This window comes from Pholcus phalangioides, unplaced genomic scaffold (assembly GCF_987345545.1).
Source record: "Pholcus phalangioides strain wild (caught in Gottingen) unplaced genomic scaffold, Ppha-v1.0 ptg000004l_1, whole genome shotgun sequence".
NCBI classification, from domain to species: domain Eukaryota; kingdom Metazoa; phylum Arthropoda; class Arachnida; order Araneae; family Pholcidae; genus Pholcus; species Pholcus phalangioides.
The window spans coordinates 2,884,509-2,909,179 of NW_028301597.1; the positions used below are offsets into that span (position 1 = coordinate 2,884,509).

The window sequence follows — 24,671 nt, forward strand, 5'->3', positions numbered from 1 at the left end:
CGATTGACATTATTTATTGTGGCGTCTTTTAATTCATTAAGAATTTAATCCTTCAATGCATGAATATTTTATCTTGAAATTTCAAATTTACTGCGTTTTTACTATGGTGATTTACCATCTTTATTATCATGTTTTCAGTTTGAAATTTAACATTTAAAACTTAACATTTAAAAGAATTTTCCCTTCGTCAGAACCTCAAAAATTCCACCCGTCACGTCCAACACGTCTGCTTCAAAAAACACATCCTCACAGTTCTCTCCTACGTCAACTCAATATATATAGCCGATCGTTTACCATTCATAGACTGATCTCTCTCTCCCTTTTCAAAATCCTCTATGGCTTTTTTAACATCGAGAATTCCCATATTATAATTAAACCTTCACATATATCCGTAGGACTTAACCATTCCCAAAAATTACAACCTACCTTTGCTTCATCAGACTGTCACAAATTTAGTTTCTTCCCTCGAACTCTAAGAACTATAGCCGATTGGGACAACCTCCCACACAATATTGTTGATTGTGCTACGATTTCCGATTTCATTTGTAACACCAACCGTCATTTTTGTCATATTTCACACCACCACATCCTCCTGTATAGGCCTCGGCCAAGCAATATCGATTAAATAAAAATGAATAATAAATAACATGAGCTTCTACGAACAATATAACAAAATTACTAATTTTTTTCTCAAGTGGAATACGTGATTTATTAATTGACTATGGCTCGTCAGCTCAAACAGTGATTCTTAACCCTTTTCTGCCCATAATCCCTGTTAAATTTTTTTTTTTTAAATTCTTGTGCCGACAGATTTTATCCAGGGTCCCCTCTTCATCCAGGAGTGAGGCCCGTTCTATTTACTTAATGTATTTTTTGACCATATTTAATAAGGAGCAAAAAATTTTATATATAAGAACCATAATCTAGTGCACAGGAATGATCTATGCCGAAATAGGGTTGTCACAAAATTCTCTCCCCCCCCCCCCACAGCAAATTTATATTTTGGGGTGCCATACTTAACTGGAAGTAAAAGCTAGCTCACATATTTACACATACCTACTCTCGAAAATCATAGAAACTGAACTCACATCATTATGTAGGCCCCCCTTATGGACATGAAGTCCCACCTCTTCCCCCGAGGGCCATGCCTAGATGGGCCCCATGTGTTTTGACTATCCCAAGGCAACCCTATTTTTACACGCAATTTTGTTGAATTCCGAAACAAATCACATTTTTTCCCACCATATAATCCACATATAATCCGCATTTTTAATGCACTTTAAAACTCTTCAATCCGGATTCTTCAAATCCGAATTTTTATTCATAGCTCTCTGTGCTCCTTTGTTATGGCTCCTCTTGTACTTGATACCCACCCGACACTCCTTTAGAATATACCAGTACTAAAAGGTGGACCATATGGTCATAAGCCGAGAACCACTGAGCTGCACGATACATTGATGATTTATTGCATTTTTGCTCTATTAAGCTAGCGAAGCGAAATTGAATACACCTAAAACATGTCTTCATGTTTCTAACTTTCCCGCAAATACTCTCAAACTATTAAATAAAGTAATTTATTTTAGTATGTTTTATATTTTGCAATCGGGATTTCTAGTTTGTTACCGGAAATATTATAAACATTCATCTCAGTCATGACCACTGATCACGGGAAAACCCCAGTGCAGGGGAAAATTAAGTTCATTAAAGCAATATTAAGATTTAATTATGATAAAATTAAAACTTTACCAATAGTATTTCTTTTCTCAAATAAAATCACAATAAGTCAGTGGTTCCCAAACTGTAGATTGCGTAATGAGCATGGGAGGGGGGGGGTCCGTGAAAGATTTTCCAAAATTTTTACGTCTTAAAATAAATTTATTTTATTCTTTTACAATGCAAATGAACGTGTCCAACCTAGAATCCACCTTAACTTTTAGCTGAGACACTTAGTACGCACTCACTGGGGAAAAATCACGTAACTAATAAATTAGAAACTACAGGATGTTTGGAAGAGGAAACTCCCCGATTAAAATTGAAAATCTTATAAGTAATAAATCAAAAAAGAAAAACATTCTTTTCTTCAGGCTTGCAGACATCCCTGTAAAATTTTAATAATCAGGTTTCATAAGAAATCACGTAGTTGCAGATTTTGACGATAGAAAGGCCTAAAATCATTCAACTTTCATCGGTTGTCAGACGCAGGTCGATGTATTCGCTGCATACACACACACAAGCACGAGAACTGATGTATCTTGATCAGAATGATGGTTTATTTTGAAAAATGCAGAGTTGAGATTAAGCCAGGTTTTCCTAGGAGGATGTTTCTACAGCGCGTGCAGCGTGAAAACGCTGATTGGCCGAAAAACCAGAATTTCAGGTTTTTAATCAATCGGCATTTTCACGCTGCACACAGCGCAGAAATTCTAGTCCTAGGAAAACCCGGCTTTAATTATATATGAATAGTATCGATGTCTAGTATATAGCAGCGCTATCTATCGATTATATTTCAACTGAAGTTGAAAGAGTGGGGGGGGGGGGGGAGGGGGTCAAAAATTAAAATTTTTTGTCAAAAGCGGGGGGGGGGGGTGGTCACACTTCAAAAATTTTGGGAACTACTCTGACGTAAGTAAATGAATTTATTATCCAGGAAAAGCTGCATTGATCTTTCCTTAGACGAGCTAATTGAAGCCGATCAACAAGAGTAAAAAATAACATGCGCAAAAAAGAAACAATAATTACAATTTATCAACACGCTAGTTTTTCTATCATAAGCTCTCACATACGCTTCTAATACTGCTTATAGAGGGATAATGTCTCCACATACACACAGCTACACACCCTATGCTTATTCCCAAATGAGTGGGGGTTTAATTGATTACTAATGATAAATATGAGGAAAGAAATCGTTCTTCGTAAATGTGTTTGCGAAAGAAATCACTAAATAAAAGATTATAATTGAAAAAGAGAGAAGAGCTTCACGAATAATTTTTTCATACAATAATCGCACCGGATTGCCAACACCCTTAGAAGTAACAGACACAAGTTAAGAATGAAAGAGGACTCTAAAACCGATGGAGATACATCGGGCAAATCTGGTATTGGCCTATCTTCGGTCGAAGGTGTTTCGGAAATCGCGAAGTTATTCGAGCAAAAGTCAGTCTTCATTACTGGAGCTACAGGATTCCTGGGAACGGTATTTCTTATTTCAGTATTTCTCAGTCGCATTTTTCTAATACGACCCATTTTCTTCTTTACAATATCGTGGCATGCGGACCTTGTTCTATTTCAGTACGAACCGACAAAGACGTCGCGGAGCATTACCTTGACTACGTGAAAATAGCACATAAAGCTCCGAGATTAGAGCAGGGCTTCCCAACTTTGTAAAAGTTTAAGGCAGTGTTTCTCAACCTTCATGAAGTCGCGGACCTCTTGTATTGAAGGTCAATGCTCTGAGGAGTCCTTGTAGAGAAGGAAAATTTCGAGTCACTGCCATGGAATCCAAATGTACTGGTTTTTTTATGATAAAAAAATTGAATTGAAGTACTAAATTACCATTTTTTTTTAATAACGTGATCTTCACGTATTCCCAAGTGATCAGCATGATCCGCCCAGGGTATTTGTTAGTATTAGGTTAGCCGACATCCATGCCCGAACCGGGATTCGAACCCAGACCTGCACAGTGAGAAGCTAGTTCCCTAACCACTCGACTGCCATGCGGCCATTTCAGAGCACTGAATGTGCTATTTATGCAATGGTAGTAAATGTGTGAAAATGATCCCACGAACTCCTTAAAATGCACTCTCGGACCACAGGAGGAAAAACACTTTAAGAGGTCTCATATTTTTGAGAAAATTAACACCTCGTACACGTGATGAAGTAGCATGACATCAATGCAATTGAATAAAAATGTATTTAAAATAAAGGAAACTAATATACGACAAAATATTGAAATTTAAAGAATTCGAAATTTTTTTTTTCATAAATCAAATATTTAAGAGTGTGGATCTCAAATATTTTACCTCATTTCATGAACTAAGCGGCTTACTTTGTTTTGAATCACTTTTTATTCAATAACATTGATGCCATGCGCTCGAGGTTTTAACAATACATTCTATTCCTAATGTTTGAAAATTTCCCAAAAAAATAAGTATCAGAGATATATAGATATTGTGTTTGATATAGCATAGTATAAATCGAAAATGTGTATACCAAATTTTAAATAGATCAGTGGTCAAATAATATTATCGAATGGTATTTCTATTTGAGCTATAGAAATCAGTGTTACAATTACCGATTTTACTATAGAAATGCGGGCATTTAGCGTGGGCTTCCTGCCACATCAATAATTTTAAAAATTGTATTGAATTCTCGATTTTTTTGAAGTTTCGAGTTCGCTTAGAGATACGAAGCCTAAAAAATTAAATATGAAGTAATTAGCCTAACCTACTTTCAAGTTGGATATCCATGCAATAACATTGATGTAAACTTTTTATTTACGTCTTCTCAAGCATGAAAATTAATGTCTCCATATTGTCTTTTGATGCTCAATTGCATAAATTCATATAATTTAGGTTGTTTTAAAATTAATTACGGGTCCGTAAAGTACATCGAAGAAATTCCGCAGCTTTAATTAAGCATTTTTTGAAGCAGAAATAGGCAGATGGATAACTTGAAGTTTAGGGGGGGAGGGGAATCTAAATACCTAGCGCGCGCGCGACTCTTTAAAACCACGTTTGTTTAAATCTAGATTTGTTTATTTCATGAGTTGCGGAGGACGTCGCCATATTGGTTAACTTGGACACGGGTTGTATGTCCCTCAAAGAAAGAGATTGATATCACATGATCCAAAATTCCTCATTCAAGAAAACCCGGGCAGCGCCCGGTATTATAGCTAGTTCCTTATATTGTATAAGGCAGCATGTTTTTGTCATTTTGTCATTCCGTACAGATATCAAAATTCTGTAGGCGGTGAAATAAAAGACAATGTGTTCCCTATCTGGGGAAAAAAGTTAGAGAGTACACACACATTTCATGTAAGAATAATATTTTTCTTTTTACCGTGAGCATCCCGGTTCTTATCATGCCCACTTCCCTATCCTTGAGCTAGGTCCCCCAAGACTGAGATCTTTGGTAGGGCCTCATCTATAGCGAATTTATAGTGTAAAAAAAATGAGGTTTGCATGGGCTTCCGTGCTAGAGACATGCTAGCCCTGCCCTTGGGGGGGGGGGCCATAATGCTCACTTAAACGATTGAGGATAGATGCGTGATTTCATGTTCGGGGAGAGATATTCACCGACAACTCTGATGAAAATTCTATGATCAATGATTAACATCATGATTATTTAAGTTAAAGCCATATCTCAGAGTTCTTGTACGGGTGCTTTTCGTCTGGTGGTGGTTATAATCAAAGTACTTGGTTCGTGAATGTCTCCCAATATTTTTACAGGGCTTCAAACTCGTGAGTACCAACCATGAGTTCAACCGGGCACGGCACTGAGACCCGTTACCCCCACACCCCGCAATAGAGCCCCTGAGTTGAGATCTTTGGTGGGTCCCCAGGTCAGACTCTTCACAGGCTTCTAATATGAACTTGAATACATATCTTGAATGCAAAATCTTTTCTCTGAATAACATTCTGCAGTAGGAAAATGATACAAAAATTAATGCCACCAATAAGCAATGTTTTCAATAATAATAGTGTGGGTGTTGTGGTTCACCGTATGATATCACTAACGAAGAGTAAACAACACACGCTCATAAAGTTGCTAATGATTACCGTGTTACGAAATGAGATTTCATAATCGTCATTTTATGATTTCTAAAGCGATCTTGAAATCCTTAGAGGGCTGATCGTCCTCCATTAATGTGCAACCAGGGTTGCCACTCCTGATAATGATAATAATAACGAATGAAATGAGAATTACTCTAGAAAAATATCAGAAAATAATAAATCATAAACTTTGAGAAATAATGGATCAGAATAGCTTGGAATGTATCACAACAGTGAATGCGGCGTAAATCGGTAATACTGACGTCACACTTTGCACATTAATGGCGGATATAAGTCGGTCCCAGGTTTCCAGTGTGTTTAGTGATTTTTGATATATTTCACGCAAATAGATAGTTTACGTCTTTTTTTTTATGTAATTTTTTTTCATTTTATTTAATATTTCCCTTTTAAGCTGGTATTCCCTGGTTTATTACGGCATGGCGGATTATGCAGGGGGAATACAGTCAGGAACGGGCTTCAGTATTTTGTGATCCGGTTGGAAAACAGCTTTGCGGCCCACTAAAACGGAGTTTCCCTAATGCCTAGACTGACCATAATTCCTCGAGAAAAATACGGGATATTCAGATTCCAAATACGGGACATCGCCAATTATCGCCAAAACCGAGCGAAGTTGCCCAATATTGTTAAAATTACGGAAAAATCACAATGGCGGGAAATGAAGCGTTACTGCAAATTGCAGTGGATTAAAATGAATTTTACGAAAAAAGCGTTCACCAAGGCAAATGTGGGAGATTAATATTCTCATTTATAGTTGTAATTATCATAATATAGTTTATTAGTTGAAAAATAATTTCAATCTTCGACTTCAATAAAGAATAAAAATTCAAGTAGGCTTCGTGTAAAATACGGGAAAAACCGGGACACTTTTGCCAAAAAGTCGGGACGGCCAAAAATACAAAAAATACCGGGACTGTCCCGGGAAATACGGGACGTATGGTCACCCTACTAATGCCCAGGTGCACTCCAGGTTTACATGGGCACCAGAGAATGAACATCAAAATGATATTTCATGGTCATAAAGAAAAGAAAAAGAAAAAATTATTTGACAAGAAATTTGGACGTTGCCCACTGAAAAAATGCAAGTGTGCCCCCAGGTACTTGAAGGTTGAGGTGTTTCGGGCTATGAACTGGGCCACCAACTAGATATTCTTTCAATCGGGCAAGCACGCTTATGGCTACCTCGTGTAATTTCGAATAATTTTAAAAGAATTTAGCGCCCCCTGGTCCAGCTCTGCATTGTAGCCCAGGTCAATAAGATATTCGCCTAAAGTACCAAAGGATATTTAAAGGTATCACGAGTTCGATATCCTACTCATCCTTGTCAGAAACTTGTGGAGGTTCAACAGATACGGCGAAACATGACCACAGAAATAGATTTCTACCACAGGAAGTCCCGCACCGAGGATGTTAGTAAATTAAATAATTTAAATGTGAAGGAAAAAGAAAGTGTAAACATGCTGAAATGTTATTTGAATGTATTTAAATTTTTTTTTTTCATCTGTCTTTCATTCCTAAATTATAATTTATGTCATATTAGGGATGAAAATTATCATCCCTGACATGACCGATCTGATTGATTCATGGGCGGAGATACGGGGTGGCATAGGGTGCGGGCATTGCCTCCTCCCCCTCAGTGTCAATGACGGAGTCGATTGATCTAATTGTTCATCATCTTCAACAACAACCATTTTCAATCCATTGCTGGATGAAGGTCTCCTCTAAATTTTTCCATTCTGCTCTGTCTGATGCTTTAGCCATCTAGTTGATCCAGCCATTTTCCTGATCTCGTCAATCCATCTTGCGTGGGGACGCCTTCTCGGACGTTTAACACCACGGGGGTACCACTCTAGAATACTTGTGCTCCATCTGTTGTCCTGTCTTCTTGCAATATGTCCAACCCATTTCCATTTTAGACGTTTAATTCTTTCCATGATATCATATACCTTTGTGTAGTTCCTTATCCAAGTGATTCGTTTTCTGTCTGTCCTTGTGATGCCTAGCATACATCTTTCCACGCTCCTTTGTGTTGTCTGTAGGCTTTGTATTGTCTTGCTTGTGAGTGTCGATGTTTCAGGTCAATAAGTCAGTGCTGGTAGCACACACACTGTTTAAACAATTTTCTTTACAGGCATAATGGCACGTGACTCTTCAGAATTACACAGTTTTTGACCAAAGTGCTCCATCCAATCCTTCTGTTTAATTCATTAATGATTCCGTTTCCATGGTGATTTCTTGTCCCAGGTATACATAGCTTTCTACTTATTGTATCTCTGTGTTGTTGAGCATAATTGTCTTCAACGCAAAGGTGTTCAACATAACTTTGTTCTTTTGCAGATTCATTTTCAAGCCCACCTGTATACTTGCCTGCCTTCGCCAATTCTTGTATAATTTCTTCTAGTTTGTCTGGACTACTGCTGATAACAACAATGTCGTCAGCAAAACGCAAATGTTTGAGAAATTCTCCATGTATTTTAATTTCTTTTTTTATCCCAATCCAGTTTTCTGAATACTTCTTCTAAAACAGCGATAAAGAGTTTTGGTGAGATAGTATCACCCTGTCTGACTCTTTTTCCGAGTTTAATCTTTGCTTTTCCTTTATCCAAACGAATCGCTGCAGTTGCTTTGTCATATATTTTCTTGATGATATTAATGCAAGTTTTCTCTACCCCAATTCGTATTCCTTGTGTCTCTCTATAAGTTCCTTGGATGTGATTCATTGTACTGAATCCACTTCGAAATCCTGCCTGTTCTTTTGGTTGAGCTTCGTCCAATTTGGATTCAAGCCTACATGTCAATACTTTGGTGAAGATTTTATAAATTACTGATAGGAGATTGATTGATTGGTCGATAGTCCTTGATATCCTCTTTTTCGCCCTTTTGTAAAGAAGAACCATCATGGCGTTATTCAAATCTTCTGGCACATTCGATTTTGTGAGACAATTTGTGAACAAAGCAGCTAGCATACTGGCAAATTCTTCTCCTGCTTCTTTAATAATGTCTATTGAAATCCCATCTTCACCTGGGCATTTACCTTTTTTCATACATCTTATAGTCTTGTAGACTTCCTCTTTCAGCACAGGTGCTACTTGTAGAAATTCGGCTCCATTTTTTTGTCTTCCTGCTCCCTTTCCTCTGTCCCCCAGCTTCTGTTTAATTTATAATTTTTACAATTACCATGCCATACGCATGGTTATAATATCAACAAGTTCATTTTTTGTTTTTTTCAAGCAGCTGCAATTAAATTATTATTATGATGAGAGAAGTTTTAATTTTTTTAGCCCAAAAAGGTTGCCAGAAAATTTAAACCCTTTTCCTACCTTTTTAAAATTACAGTGGAACTTCGGTTAACGAGCGGATCGGTTAATGAGCAGTTCGCATAACGAGCAAAAATTTCGCACTTTGTTCATTTATTTTCACGTTATCACAACGGAGCTGATTGTTTTTCACTTTCACCCACACACGTGTTATGGAATTGAGAATAATATTCTCCCTCAAAATCTTCGGTAAGCCTCATTCGGAAAATTAACACACGTGCGAGTGTAAATATTTACGATGAGAAACTAGATGTAGCATTGTAGCCATGCGTACGTACGCTTGAAGATTTTTTTTCAAATTCTGCTTGGAGAAAACTGTGGGCTGATTTGAATTATTGAACGGTGACTTTGAAGGGCTAGCTCATAAACAGGAGCCACTACTTGTCGAAGAGACTGCGTGATTGGGGAAGAACATGGGCAGGGGGTGCGTGTATGAGGATGACATTCAAGAATTAGTGGTGAAAAATGTCTAGGAGTTGACGATAGATAAAGTGATGGATCTCTTCATGGACGGTCTCTCATTTGAAGAAGAGAGAAGTGAGATGTCCCTCTCACATAAAATTAGATTAGAGAGATGTGTAGAATGTGGGAATGTGTGCAAAACTCTGTAGAAAAGAACCACCCAAATGAAGCTGTAGCAGTGTGCGAGCATTGAATCTGTCCAACGAACATTGCATCCTAGAAATCCTAAAAAGGAGCCAAAGGCAAGTGTCTGGATAAAACCTCTTTGAAAGTCATGCAAAAAAATAAGTTTGCAAACAACGAGACTATATCTGTCTGTCTGTCTCTAAAGTCTGTCATAAACCTTCTTTCTGTCTTCCTCTCTCGTCGTTTAGAGTAAGTTAACAGCCAATAATGTTTGTAAACATTATCGAATTGAATGTTTATTTATGAAAATTTATATCATGTATATTTCATTGTATTATATATTATTATTGTGTTTAATTATTGATTGAATGCCGTTTTTATTAGTCATTTTTATGTTAATGAATAATTGTGGAACGAATTATCCAAGTTTCTATTGTTTCCTAAGGGGAAATTTGATTCGAATAACGAGTTATTCGGATAACGACCACGTTGGCGGAAAGAATTAAGCTCGTTAAACGAAGTTCCACTGTATTTGCTTATTTTCCCCAATGTTTCCGAATCGACATAGATATAGTGAAGAGGTGATCAGCTACTAAGCGAAGCACTCGCATCACCATTCAAGAATGCAGAAGTTAAATGAAATCAGATCATGCTTGTTATTGATCGTGAGCATGAAGTTGGAACTGTGTACGATTTCCAACGGCAAAAATAACCGATTTTTCTACTCTAGGTTCTCTTGGCGACGCTTTTGCAATGTTGTCCGGGAATAGAAAAAGTGTATGTTCTTCTGAGACCGAAGAAAGGTATTTCGCCTGCAGATAGGTTAGATAAGATCTTCAAGAAAAAGGTGCGTAAAAAAAATTCGTTATAAAGTGAAAAAATATAATTTTTTTCAATGATACAAACATACAAAGGAAAATAACCGAAACTCATAAATTTTATACTGACGGTCCTGCAAGTCCGAATTCTCGGATCTTTATTTCCCCAACCGTTCGTCCAAATTTAAAAGAAATGCTCAAATCGTATTTAATCACTCAATCGAGCTCAATCACTCTGTACCAGTTTCGAGAGTGAAAATATAGTGTGTCATAAAATAAAAAAACCTACATTTTTATACTGTCCACCTGTTCTATAACTTCCAATTGAAAAGCTGTCCTGTCTCTCCTGAGGCCGACAAAAAAGAAATCCCATATTTTCAAGTGCAATATTCTCGAACATATTAAAATTCAAATATCGGCAAAAAGTTGGGAAAGAACAGCATGAACTAAAGAACAAAATGCTCTTTTCCCTCACATTTATATTGTTCTTTCCAACCTACTCTCCGATTATTGAATTGTAATATCTTTGCAAATATTGCACTTAGAAACGTGGAATTTTCTTTGTTTGCCTCAGCAGAGACAGGGCAACAACTTTCTGATTTGGTTTTTAGGACAGGGTGAAAAATCCAAGGTCAAATCAGGTCAGATATCTCAGCGAATATTGCAGACACAAAAACATAAGATTTCTTTTATTGTGCTCAGAAGACAGAGGACAACTTTTCAACTGAAAGCTAAAGGACAGGAAGACTGTATAAAAATTGACCTTTTACATTTTGTGACACACCGAGAAAAGTTTGGAAAGAACAGCATAAATCAGGAAAAGAAGCATCGTCCATTAGTTTATGCTGTTGTTTCCTAATTGTTCCTAATTCATTTTGAATTCACATATCTCAGTGAATATTGCACTTAGAAACATGGAACGTTTTTTTTTGGGCTCGGAAGAGACAGATTAACAACTTTTCAATTAGAAGTTAGAAGACAGGGTTTCCGTATTAAAATTAAGATTTTCTTATTTTATGACACGCTGTATTTCCACTCTCCAAACTGGTACAGGGTGATTTCTGAACACATTTTGAGCATTTTTTTTAGATCGGAGCCATACCTCTACGACAAACGGTTGATGAGATAAAGGCCGTATCAGAACTTATAGGACACCCTGTATATTTCTACACAATGTCTCAGCAAAGTGTTCGAAAAGAATATTAATTTTACGGCACATTTTAAAATTCAAGTAAAATATGAAATTATCAGCAGAGTAGAACCTTTTTTTTTGTAACCCCCCCCCAAAACTCGAAGAATTGTTTGAGAAAATATAAAAAGTGAAATTTTTATACCGTTCTTAATGAAAAAATGGTCCATTAGCAAATCGCCACCTTCTTCTATTTTATACCAAAACATTTACTTAGTTATGTTTCGTAATGCAATTTTCACACGGTAGGAAATTCAGTGCGGCGAAATTGGGGACTGAAATTTAGTGTTTGTCCACTTTCCAAGTGGTGCCACAACTCTGTGTAAAAAAGGTTTCAGAACTTCGAAACGCCAGAACTAAAAAATAATCAAGAATTTCAACAATTTGTGATAGATGCAGTAGACACCGCTTATTAGAATGATGGACGATGTTATCATTCGGGAGTTGTTATCAGTTTCGCTAAGCGTGGTACGGACAAACATCATAATATGGGGAAAAATTAGCTTATATTTATCAGTAGTACATCGGCTTATGTTATCAATTTCTTTTCATAGAAAGTTTTTCTTCTTGCATATTTTGAAGCTAAGATTGAAAAAATCAGAATCATTTTTTCCCCTTTAAGTTATTTTTATCAATCTGCACGTAGGAGTTAACAGACGACCTTTTTTTGTTGTCATTTCAATTGTTCTCTCTATCTCTCTCTTCTACATTTTAGGAAAATTCACCCTTTTGTACTCCTTTTCCGGTTTCCAGAATCATTTTCCTTTTTTTTTTCTTAAATTTTTTTTCCATTTTGAAATATATATCTCTTCATTGACATGAGTGGTTTTTCTCCCATTGACCAATAGCCGTCGAAATTCGAATTTTTTCTGTTTTATTTGGGAAAAATTATTGTTATGGCCGGTTTTATTGGTCAGAATAGTAGTGTCATCTGTTGTGAAAATTAGAAATAGTGACGTCACTAAGGGTGCGCATAGACATCCTCCATTCTCAGTTTTCCACAATCTGATTACCCTATTTGCAAGACTATGGGCCCGTTTACACGCGGTAAGTGATTAAGTTGGTAACTAAATTTTAAGTTTGATATAAATATTTTGTATATAAATATTTAATTGAAAACTAGAGTGTATTTAGACGTTGAACTTTATAGTGGTTTTTGGAATTTACAGATATTTTCGCATCCGACGAAATTCAGTCCCGAGATACTCTCAAAAACCAAAGTTGTACCAGGAGATATCGGCGAAGAAAATCTCGGGATTTCTGATCCAATGCTAATTGAGCTGGAAGATGAAGTGTCATTCGTTTTTCATTGCGCAGCTGTCGTAAGCTTTCTGAAACCGTTAGGGTATAACCATTTATAATTCATTCAGTTTTGAATAAAAATCCTGATGGTTATTGATAGATGTTAATGATGAATTAGGGATTATTTGCGATTTCTGCATTTAAGTTATAACTTGCTTATTGTTATGAAAAAAAAAATATTTATTTTCATTCTCCTTAGATATATGATTAAGCACAATGTAATTGGAACTGAGAACGTTGTGAAATTTTGTCGAAGACTGAAAAATTTTAAAGTAAGTACTGCAGCATATACTTTTATATATATACAATCGATCACAAAAAGAATCAACGGAAAAGGCAATGAAATGGGAAAAACCCTCGAATATCTATCTTGACACACACACTATGGGTGACGTCTTGTGGTTTAGGTTCATTACCACAGTAGGAATTTTAAAGAAATTCGAATGGTCTAATCAAATAGCTCCATTTTTCGCAAGTAATCAACCAGGACATTACTTTTGATTTACAGGTAGGCATTCAGCTTCATTCTGACTTCACAACGTTTGACTTTGAAGGACATACTCTTCCCCGCTGAGCAACAGAAAGTTCAGATTTTATAACGAACCTACGTGGGATCCCCGATCGGTTGATAGTATCGGATATGCATAGGATTTGCTCTAAAACTGCACCCATTGTTTTTTTGTTTTTTTTGCGTCGAAACTCGTGGCTTTTCCTTTTAGTTTGCCTTTTTCGTTGATTGCCTGTGCTGTTATATCAGTCAAAAGACCATATTGATCCTCCATACGTAACCGACTAAGGAAAACTTTGAACATATAATTCGACTATCTCCAGGATTACTTTTTTTATTATTATCTTTATACACTGTGAACGTTTATATCTTTAACAAAGTTTGAAAAATAAAATTAATAAGCGTATCGGTTACATTCGAGCGAAAAAAAACCAATATATTTATTGGTTGTTTTTCAAGTTTTATAAAATATCTTTTATGAAATTTTTATGGTGTAATCCCGGCGTAAGACCGGGATTATATATACGCTACAAAAATTTGATAAAAGATTTTTTTTAAAACGACCAATAAGTCTATTGGTTACATTTGCTCGAATCACCCGAAACGCTTATTGGTGGCATTTTTACAATTTTACAAAAAACTTTTTTAAAACTTTTATAGTGTAATCTCGGCCTAATACTGGTGCTTTGAAAGCTTTATGGGTTAATATGGTTAATAATGCTTTATGGGTTAATATGGTTAATAATGCTTTATGGGTTAATATGGTTAATAATGCTTTATGGGTTAATATGGTTAATAATGCTTTATGGGTTAATATGGTTAATAATGCTTTATGGTTTAAACAAAGAGTGCGTGAATTTTATTTATTCGATTCACCTCCATTTCTCATATGCATTAAGCCTTTTTCAAATTTTACCTAGCTGTTGATTCATACGTCTACATCAATGTCGTTTTGCAACAGATTTGAGATCGATGAAGACGTACCGATAATCCAAGTGCCACCAACAGCCTTAATGGAGGCAGCAAGGCAAGTGTTTCTTTTTAAATAGGAAAGCCGACTGTAATTGTCTCTAGAGAACAGTTTTTCTCAACCTTTCTGAACCCAAGGACGAGTAAAGTGTCTGAAACAATTCGATGGATCACTTGTACCCCTTATTACGGCACATTTTTGTACATTTAGTTTTTCTAAATTGTTTTATATTTTTTGACCCGTTTTTCTCAACGACGCTTAACTGAATGTTTATACGCTGTAATGTTTATACCAAAATATCAAGAATATAAACGGTGTTTTCATAACTTATTATCATAATTATAGCTGTAAATACAAATATTCATCTTACGTATTTTTCAGGTTCAACGTTTTTCCCCCCCTCAATTTTTTTAGCGATTTTAACTACAATAGGGTATTTTGTGGACTTGGCGGCGTTTTTGATGGCAATTTGGCGACGTCTTGCATTTTAACGAGTTTAAGATTCCAGTTCCCCTTATTTTTCTCAGTGAAATATGGTCATGTCGTCATTTGAATTTATTTTTTTTCGTGAATTATAATTTTTTCTTTACTACAATTTTTGTAGCAGCCCTTTATTTTTCTACAATTCACTCATTTTTGCGAATTGCCATAAATTGCATCTTTTGACTAGTGATATCCCGTATTTAGGATGGAAATTTCCAGCATTTTCTTTGATGATGTATGGTGAACCTAAATATGAACGTACAATTTTTATTCGAACCCATATGTGAGTATTATAAATGTCAATTACAACAAATGAATAATTTTTCATTCAGTTAGAATCGAATTACGTACATCGTATCAAGTCTGCCTGCGGACCACCAATGACATCGTCACGTACCATAGGTTGAGAAGAGAGAAACGCTATTCCGGAACAGATCATATTTTCTTCTCGTGGCTACCCTGTCTCATCATTGGGTCCTCCAACCTAATCCAGTAATGAAATTCTTTATAACTTAAATTGTTGGGCTAGATTTTAATGAGCTTCCCTTTTGCGAGGGGTTTTATGCATTGCCGTCACAACATCAACGAGGCCCACAGGGCGAAGTGAGGTTCTGAGGCCCCACATATTTACATACTCTTCTTGTGCCAGATATCATAATGTAGGCGCAAAATAAACATGACGCCTGGGCCATACCTTGATGAGCTCAGGCGTAAAAATGACCTTATGACCTTGGCTTCTGTTGGATCAGGAAAGTTGACACATTTTTTTCCATCACATTTCATTTAAAACAAGGGCCCTTAATCAGGGTTTCATTGACCCCCCTTGGAGACATGCAGAGATTTCAGGGGTTTATGAGCTTAGATAAGAAAACAATTTACTCAATGCTTTTGGCTTTTATATCCTGTGTGCGAACAGCATTTTGTAAAGGGGTCCTTCGTGGTGTTCGTTTTACTGACACTGGGGCTCCGTGAGACTTCACCTTAGGGCCCTTTCACACGGAGCGGATGCGGACGCGGATGCGGGTCCGGAAGAAGTTTTAACAATTGGGATATACTGCGCCTTTCAGACGAGCCGAAAAATCTCCGCACCTAGGAAATGTTCATGCGGGTCCGGACGTCGTCCGCATGTGTCAAAACCTAAGTGCGGGCTCCGCATCCGCACATAGAAGTTTTGACAATAGGTTTATTCGGGGCTATTCAGACGATGCGGATGCGGAGCGAATTCGTCCGTATCTTTGGGTACTTTTTGAAGGTGATTTTTCACGGAATTTTTTTTAATTATTTGCCATAATGATAAAATGACCATCATAAAACACCATATGATGGTCCCTGCTCATTAATATAATGTACCTACATACGTCTATCCCTTTGTTTCGTTCTGAGATTGAGATATAGCAACTTTAACTGCCTTTTGTCCATACTTTACAATTTTATACAATAAAACCTGCCAACAACGGCCACTGACGGAACAAAAATGATAAGCCGTTCTGTGCATTATTACGAATATTTAACTGACTACATACTTTAATAACTTTTAAATTAAATTTAAAAATTTTAATTTTTTTCTTTTTAAATTTTTTAAATTATTTAAAAATATAAATATCTGAAATATTATTTTAAATATTTGTTATTTTTTTAAATTTTTAATCTGTTAATTTTTTTAAACTTTAAAAAAAATACTTTTATAAACAACGTTATCCCCGTACGACGTTCACTCAGGGCCGGATTAAGTCGTTTGAAGACCCTAGCACTTGAATATTTTTGGTGGTTCCCCCGATACCTACAAGTTTATTTTACACGATATTCAGTCTATAAACTTGAAAAAATGAAATTTTATATTTCAGAAATGACTAATCTAAGGATGGGATTTCACTATAAAAGGTTTATGAAAGTTATTTTATAAAACTTGAAAAAAGCAACTAATAAATTTATCGGTTGCATTTGCTCTACTGCAACCGATAAATTTATTAGTTGCTTTTTTTTAAATAATTGTTATAAAATTTTTATAGTGTAATCCGGCCGGGATTATACTATAAAGTTTTATAAAAGAACTTTTATGAAAGTTGAAAAATTCAACCAATAGGCGCATCGGTTGCATTCCAGAAAATGCAACCGGTGCACACACACAAACACACATTTTGCATTCAAAAAATTCAACCAATAAGATAATATTGGTTGAATTTTTCACGTTTTATCAAAGAGCTTTTACAAAACTTTTATAGTGTAATCCCGGCCTAAGGCTGGTATTACACTATAAAACTTGAAAAATGTAATCAATAAACACATCTGTTACATTCGAGCGAACTTAACTGATCGGCCTATCGGTTGCATTTTTCAAGTTTTATAAACTAACTTTTATAAAACTTTTATACTGTAATCCGGCCTAAGACAGAATTGTGATGTGAATATTTCTAAGCACAGACATTTTGAACGTCCCCACCCCTCCCCTTTTTTTCTACTTGCAAATTCTTTGATATCTCCCGAATTTTTTTTTTAGGAACATATTAGTTTCGGATGTTTTTGGATTGGATTTTTCGAACATTGGATGTTTTTGGAATTTTTCTTTCATATTTTTCCGGAAAGACAGATTTGTTTTCAAAATCTTTTGAAAATATTTTAAGATATTTTCTCCCATCGACTACTTGTGAGGATCGGAATGAAGATATCTTTATTCCCATATTCTATGTGGCTCTAGACTAAACCACCAAAGAATACCTCTAGGCTGCATATGGGCACTGAATCAGGGGTGAAGGAGAAAAACAGTTATAAAAATTGCGAAAAAATAGTTTTTATGCACGAATTTCAACCTAAAGATGCGGGCGAAACACCCGCATCTTCAGTGCTCGTGTGAAAGGGTATGCGGACCCGCTTCCGCATCCGCTCCGTGTGAAAGGGGCCTTAAGAGCCCTTTCACACGGAGCGGATGCTGACGCGGGTCCGGAAGAAGTTTTAACAATTTTAACAAACCGCGGATGCGGGTCGAATTCGTCCGCATCTTTGGCTACTTTTTAAAGATGATTTTGCACGGAACGTTTTTAATTATTTGCCATAAATACCCTTAAAAACAACATATGAAGGTCCCTGTTCATCAAAAGGATGTACCCACATACGTCTATCCCTCAGTTTCCTTCTGAGATAAAGGAGAAACTTCTGAGAAAATAGCAACTTTAACTGCGCCTTTTGTCCATACTTTACTATTTTATACAATAAAACATGTCAACAACAGCGGCTACTGACGGGACCAAAATTATAAGCCGTTCTGTAATTCATTACGAATATTTTATTGACAAAATACTTTTACATTTTTATTGACAAATACTTACAAAAAATTTTAATTTTTTTCTTTTAAATATTTAGAATTATTTTGAATATTTATTTTTTTATTTTTTAAATTTTTAATTTTTTTAATATAAAAAAAATACTTTAATATAAAAAAATAATACTTTAATATAAAAATAATACTTATTAGTATAATACTTACTATAATACTTAGTATAATTTAAAAATAATACTTAAAAAAAATACTTTTATTAAACAACGTTATCCACGTACGGAGTTCACTCAGGGCCGGATTAAGATGTTTGAAGGCCCTAAGCACTTGAATAGTTTTGTTGCCCCCGATACCTACAAGTATATTTTACTCGATATTGAGTCTGTAAACTAAAAAAAAATGAAATTTTATATTTCAGAAGTGCCTAATCTAAGGATGAGATTTCACTATAAAAGGTTTATGAAAGTTATTTTATAAAACGTGAAAAACGATAAATGCAACTGCAACTGATAAATTTATCGGTTGCTTTCGAGCAAATGCAACCGATCAGCTTATTGGTTGCATTTGTGAAAGAATTATCATAAAATTTTTATAGTGTAATCCGGGCTTAAGACAGAATTGTGATGTGAATATTTCTAAGTACAGACATTTTGAAAGTCTCCAGCCCTTCCCGTTTTTCTACTTCCAAAGTCTTTGATATCTTCTGATTTTTTTTTGGAACATCATTGGATGTTTTGGAATTTTTCTTTCATATTTTCCAAAAAGACAGATCTTAGATTTTTTTTCTAAATCTTTTGTGTGTGCGTGTGAAAATATTTTAAGATATTTTCTCCCATCGACTACTTGTGAGGACCGAACTGAAGCCATCTTTATACCCATATTCTATATGAGGCTCTAGATTAAACCACCAAAGAATGGCTCTAGGCTGCCTATGGGCACTGAATCAGGGGTGAATTATTTTTCTCCTTCCAAAGGGATAAACATGGTGTAAAATTTAGGCATCTTTTTAGGCCTGATAAGGAATGAAGATTGATTATAGACGTAAAAAAAAACTTTCGTGGTAAATCTCTTTATTGCTCGTTGACAGACATAATACATTTTTTTGCTCTTTTCAATTCTTAGGTCTGGCGACGAAGAGAAATTATTAAAGCTGTCACAGAAATGTCTTCCTCCTTGGCCTAATACGTACACTTTCAGCAAGGCCGTGTGTGAAAATTTCCTGTACCAAGAAGTGAAGGATATCCCCTTAGCGATTGTGAGGCCATCAATCATATCAAGTACATGGAAAGGTTGGCTACCGGTTAGTTAATTAATTATTAGGGTTAAAGATATATATATAAGTATATTAACCGTTTAAAAGTCGAACTATGAAGAAAGTCACTTATTGCTTTGAAATTTGGAATTCGAGGTCCTTTTGCATGCCTATACATACATCAACTTTGAAATTTGAAGAAAAATTTTTTTCTTCGTTTTTCACTGATGTTTCATAAATGTTCCGGGGTAGTGACACTATTCAACTCGTAAGAGAAACGTGGTAACTCGTATTTTCAAACTGAAAAGTTCTAGTTGCTGCCATACAAACAGTGGTCATCGGATGAAGTTGGTTGTCTGTGATTTTCCAACTTCGCGATACAAATGTGCGTCAAGTTGACGAGGGGGGGGGGGGGGTGACGATTTGAACAAGATGCAGTCCTTCTTTCAAAAAGTCTCCTCACAGCACACCTGCAACATTAAATTACTGGAAAAAGAACAATCACACAATTTACTAGTTTCTCAACTTGAATTTTGAAAACAGATGACTATCTGGTGAGTAGGGCTAACATGATTTATCTCGGGTTTGTGGATGGTAGTTGTGCCAAACCTGACCACCAAATAACGTTCTATCGTTCCCAGGCCCTATTCAATCATGGTTGATTGGTGAACGAGTTTGATGTGGGCCTAACAAGATGGTAATAGTTGCGTCAGTAGCTCCCTACACGACAACGTCAGACAGTAGCACTTGTGAGGGCTACTTTACTGCATTGAATATTGAAGAAATATTAATGTGTGTCCACGATTACCAAGGTCTCACCCTATTTTTAATTTAGAGCTGATCCTCTTTGAATCAGAGCCTTCTTGACGGATGAAAAAACGATGATCCATCCACAGCATGAAATTATTTTCCGTATTATTATTCGTATTCTTATTTGAAAGCGAGAAAGTTGTAAACTCTATAAAACAGGAATGAATCTTCACGTTACGAGTGGTAAACACATTACTTGTTATTTCAGCAATTTCGAAATCAAGCAACGCAGTAATTTTAATTTTCAAATTTTTTTCCAGGGCTACGTTGAAGAAGGATTCGGGATAACAGATGTCAGTATTGCTGTATGTATCATTAATCTCATTGCTTTGATATGTTTGATGTACATCTTGGTTTAATATCTATCATCTGTAGTGCATGCCAAGTGGAAAATGGCGTATTTCGTTTCAAAACCGGAAAACCTTCGGAATCTTCTTGTACTTCAACATTAGTTAATGCGTTGCGGTATGCAGTGATACCTTGGATAACGGATTCACGTTCGTAAGCCCAAACGAGATTTCTCATGGGTTTCTATGGAAAGTCATTTAATTCGTTCCAGGTACCTCCCAAAATTTAGAGATAACTTTTTTAAAGCACCAAAGAGTGTTATAAAAAAAGAGAAAAACTGGTTGAAGGCTAAAATGAACAGCTTCAAAATTAAATAAATTAGAAGATGAGAAATACTAGATCTTTTTATTTTACACTATATATACACAACCATCACCAGCTTCAGTATGCTAAAGCTGGTGTTGACGCAACTCAGTCGAATTTATAGGTATCATCATCCATTTGTGATTTCGTCAGCTCATTTCTGTGTCATATGCATACGAAAAGATAAAAGATAAGCACCTAGAATATCCAGACTGTTCAGTTTGACTCTAAGGCCGGTCGTTCACTGGCAGCGACTTGAAGCGTAAGCAAGTCGCACGTAGTTGTCTGTATTCGCAAGACAGCTCCTATTGCATAGAAAGTACGAAAAGTTCAATCATTAGAAACAACTTTAAGCTAGTGACTTCCGGCTACAACAACAAACGAGAAAAATTTCTGATTCAAATGGTATCTTGAGCCTCTTGCCGTATCTGCACAATCGCACTACGGTTGTTTATTGTTTTTCGTCATTCGCTCCGTGTGTGTGCTTTTTTCCTCTCTCTCCGCCTTCCTTACTTTCTAGCGTATATATAAGCCATGGATGCTAAAAATTTCAAAATTGCCAGTTTATGGGTTGTGATGGTAAGTAGTAATTTTAGTTACTTGATTATTAAGTCTTTGATTATTCCGTGACATAAAATAATACGCGCAAGTTAACAAATAATTAACATTTATTCAATTAACTTGAGAGCGAAATCGCACTCGACCGACGGTTACAACAACAAGAAGACTCTGGAATATTATGCAGGTACATGAGAATATCGTACAGAAACGTGAGCCCGTAAGACGACTGTAGAGACGGAGAGAGCGTGCGCGTCACAACAGCAATATTCACGAATATTGCGTCACCACAATACTCCCCCCTGCAGATTAAACGAACGCCTGGAAACGGACCACGGGCTTAATTTTGCGGCCAGATTTTGCATTACATGAGTTAGGTATGGGCACATTAACAACACTGGGAAAGGAAGACGTGTTGGATTCTTGCTGGATGTATAGGGTTTTATCCGATCTATAGAAACAAAAAAAATTTTATTGTTAGTTAGTAAGCAAACATTTTTAGCGTCTCCAGATACGACAAGATATGGTCCTTGATATGGCAGAACCAATGGACGTCTCACAGCATCAGTCCATAGAAAAACGTGAGAACAGTCCTTCAGTACTTTGACATTAACACTGCTTGTTCGGCGTGGTTAGAAGCTGGTGTTGGTCTCAGTTTGAACATGTGTTGACGAAACCTCTGGACGAATATAGGTGCTGGAACGGGCTACTGGTAAGAACTTTGGATGAGTTCCCCGGGAAGTCTGAGGACAGTTCCGAAAACCAATTCAGATGGTGATGATTGCAGATCTTCACGAACTGTTTATCGAAGAGATAGCAACACCATGGGTAGAGATTCGCTCCAATGAACTGGGTCTACTACCATCAAAGCGCTTTTCATTGTTCAATGAAATCTCTCTCTACCATCCTTTTTACTTGAATAGGGTAAGAGGTAGTCCGAAATCGCTGAACACCGAGTAGTCTGGAAAAGTGCTGGAAAAGATGAGTTTAGAAATTCCTGGCCCGGTCAGCTGTGATGACATCGGGAACGCCATAATGGAACACCCAGCAACTGATGAACGCTGAATGTGCAGTCTCGGCTGTTTGATCCGGAAAAGGAATGGATTCAGGCCAGCGTGTGTATCTATCGATGCAGGTTAGCAAGTAGGAATTCCCATTGGATGGCAGAAGTGGGCCGACAATGTCAAGATGGTCATGTCTAAATCTATCAGATGGAAGCGCATACTCTGCAAGATACCTTGCGTGCTTGTGGGACTTCACCTTTTGGCATGAAATGCACTGTCGACACCACGTAGAGCAGTCTTTTCTCATAGGTTGCCAAACGAAACACTGCTGCAGGAGCTTGAAAGTGCCCTTGGCACCAGGATGTGATACATTATGGATCTTATCGAAGACAATCTTGCACCAGTTACTTGGAACGTAAGGTCTAACACGTGTATTAGAAACATCACAATAGATGGGTGGGCCAGTAGGAAAAGTCCCACGACGCAACTGAAGATTCGTGTTTGATGTTAGCAGATTTTGTAAGTCCTGATCATTTTGTTGATCAGCAGCCATGGGATCTGAGTCTAAAGAATCAGATAACTTTATTTCGTTGATTTTTGATAATGTATCAGCAATTACGTTTTATTCACCTGATATGTGCCGAATATCAGTGATGCACTGACCAATGAGCTCTAGATACCATATTTGACGAGCAGATGATTTCTCTAGCTTTTGATTGAACACAAATGTGAGAGGCTTGTGATCGCTGAAAATAACGACCTGTCTGCCTTCTAACGTATGTTGGAAGTGTCACTGCCAAATAAATTGCCAAAAGTTCACGATCAAATGTGCTTGTTTGAGTGGGAGAAAGTTTTTGGAGAAGAAACCAAGAAGTTCAAGTCCTTTCTCAACCTTCTGTTGCAGTACAGCGCCTGTTGCAAAGTCAGATGCATCAACCATCAGAACCAATTGAGCATGGAGCTCTGGGAATGCTAAAGCAGTGGTATCAACAATTAATTGTTTGCATGATTCAAAAGCTTCTTTAATAGCGTCAGTCCAATCGATAGGGGTTTTGTCATTCTTACGTTTATTGCTTACAAAAGCATATAACAAGATTGTTTTTTGCTGCAGCACCCTTTAAAAATCGATGGTAGAAATTTGGAACGACAAGAAAATCTAAGTTCTTTAACTGTCTTAGGCAAGTGGTACTCGACTAAGGTACGAACTTTGTCAGACAAGGGAGAAACTCCTTTTTCTGATACCAAGAATATTAAAAAAGAAATTTCGGTGACTCCAAAAACGCATTAGTGCAGGTTGCTTACCAGTTCAAGGTCCTGGAGTCTCTGGAAGAGCGTCTCTAAATACTGCTTATGGGATGTGTCACCCTCAGAAAAGATGAATATATTGCCCAAGTAAGCGAAGCAAAAATCGAGATCAAGAAGAATGTTATCCACAAAACGTTGAAATGTGCTGCCAGCGTTTCGGAGACCATCCGGAATCTTCAGAAATTCGACCAAGCCGATGGGGGGGGGGGGGTACTTCAGCGGTTTTTTGAATGTCCTTGGGCTCGATGGATCGCTAAGGCTGCTGATAAGATCTTACGAGGTTAACTTTTGAAAAGATCTTCTTTCCTCGCGATCCTAGAATGAAGTCATGGATATGGGGGAGCGGGTACTTATAAGCTACAGTAACTTTATTAAGCGCTCTGAAATACCCACATACGCACCAACTACTGTCTTTATTTTGCACAAAATGAATGGGACTAGCCCATGGGCTTTTTGATGACTTCAAAATATCTCGATTCATGAGCATTTGAAATTCGGCTTTCAAAGCAGCGAGTTTTTCGGGATCGAGTCTCCGCGGTTTCGCAAATACGGGAAGTCCTATTGTTTCTATGCAGTAACTCAACATTGTCATCGGCGCCCAAAATTCGGGTAGAAATATCGGCAATAATGAAATTCCATGCAAATATACGACTCAACCCAAAATCCGAATTTCAGACCCGTTCACTGCATACAGCGAATTCCGTTGGAAGACGTTTCGAGAATGTTAGCCGTTTGGAAATTGTGCCCGAGTTGCCGAGTTTTACGTTGGAAGACGAAAAGTCGGCTTGTTGCATCGCAGCCCAAGTTGTCACCTGACGTCAATAAAACGTTTTTTTAAGTCATAAAATGTATCAAA

The 24,671-nt window shown here is 36.7% G+C and overlaps 1 protein-coding gene across 1 annotated transcript in view; it reads left to right on the forward strand.

Moving 5' to 3' along the window:
• The first annotated feature begins 2,954 nt into the window (after positions 1–2,954).
• LOC149086427 (uncharacterized) overlaps positions 2,955–24,671 on the forward strand; it is a 62,876-nt gene continuing 41,159 nt past the window's right edge. Inside the window, exons 1-7 of the mRNA XM_089231762.1 lie at positions 2,955–3,193; positions 10,425–10,541; positions 12,871–13,046; positions 13,203–13,275; positions 14,432–14,538; positions 19,358–19,535; positions 20,558–20,602. Coding sequence (XP_089087888.1) covers positions 3,050–3,193; positions 10,425–10,541; positions 12,871–13,046; positions 13,203–13,275; positions 14,432–14,538; positions 19,358–19,535; positions 20,558–20,602 — 840 coding nt within the window. The 5' untranslated portion in view covers positions 2,955–3,049. The remainder of the gene's footprint in view (positions 3,194–10,424; positions 10,542–12,870; positions 13,047–13,202; positions 13,276–14,431; positions 14,539–19,357; positions 19,536–20,557; positions 20,603–24,671) is intronic.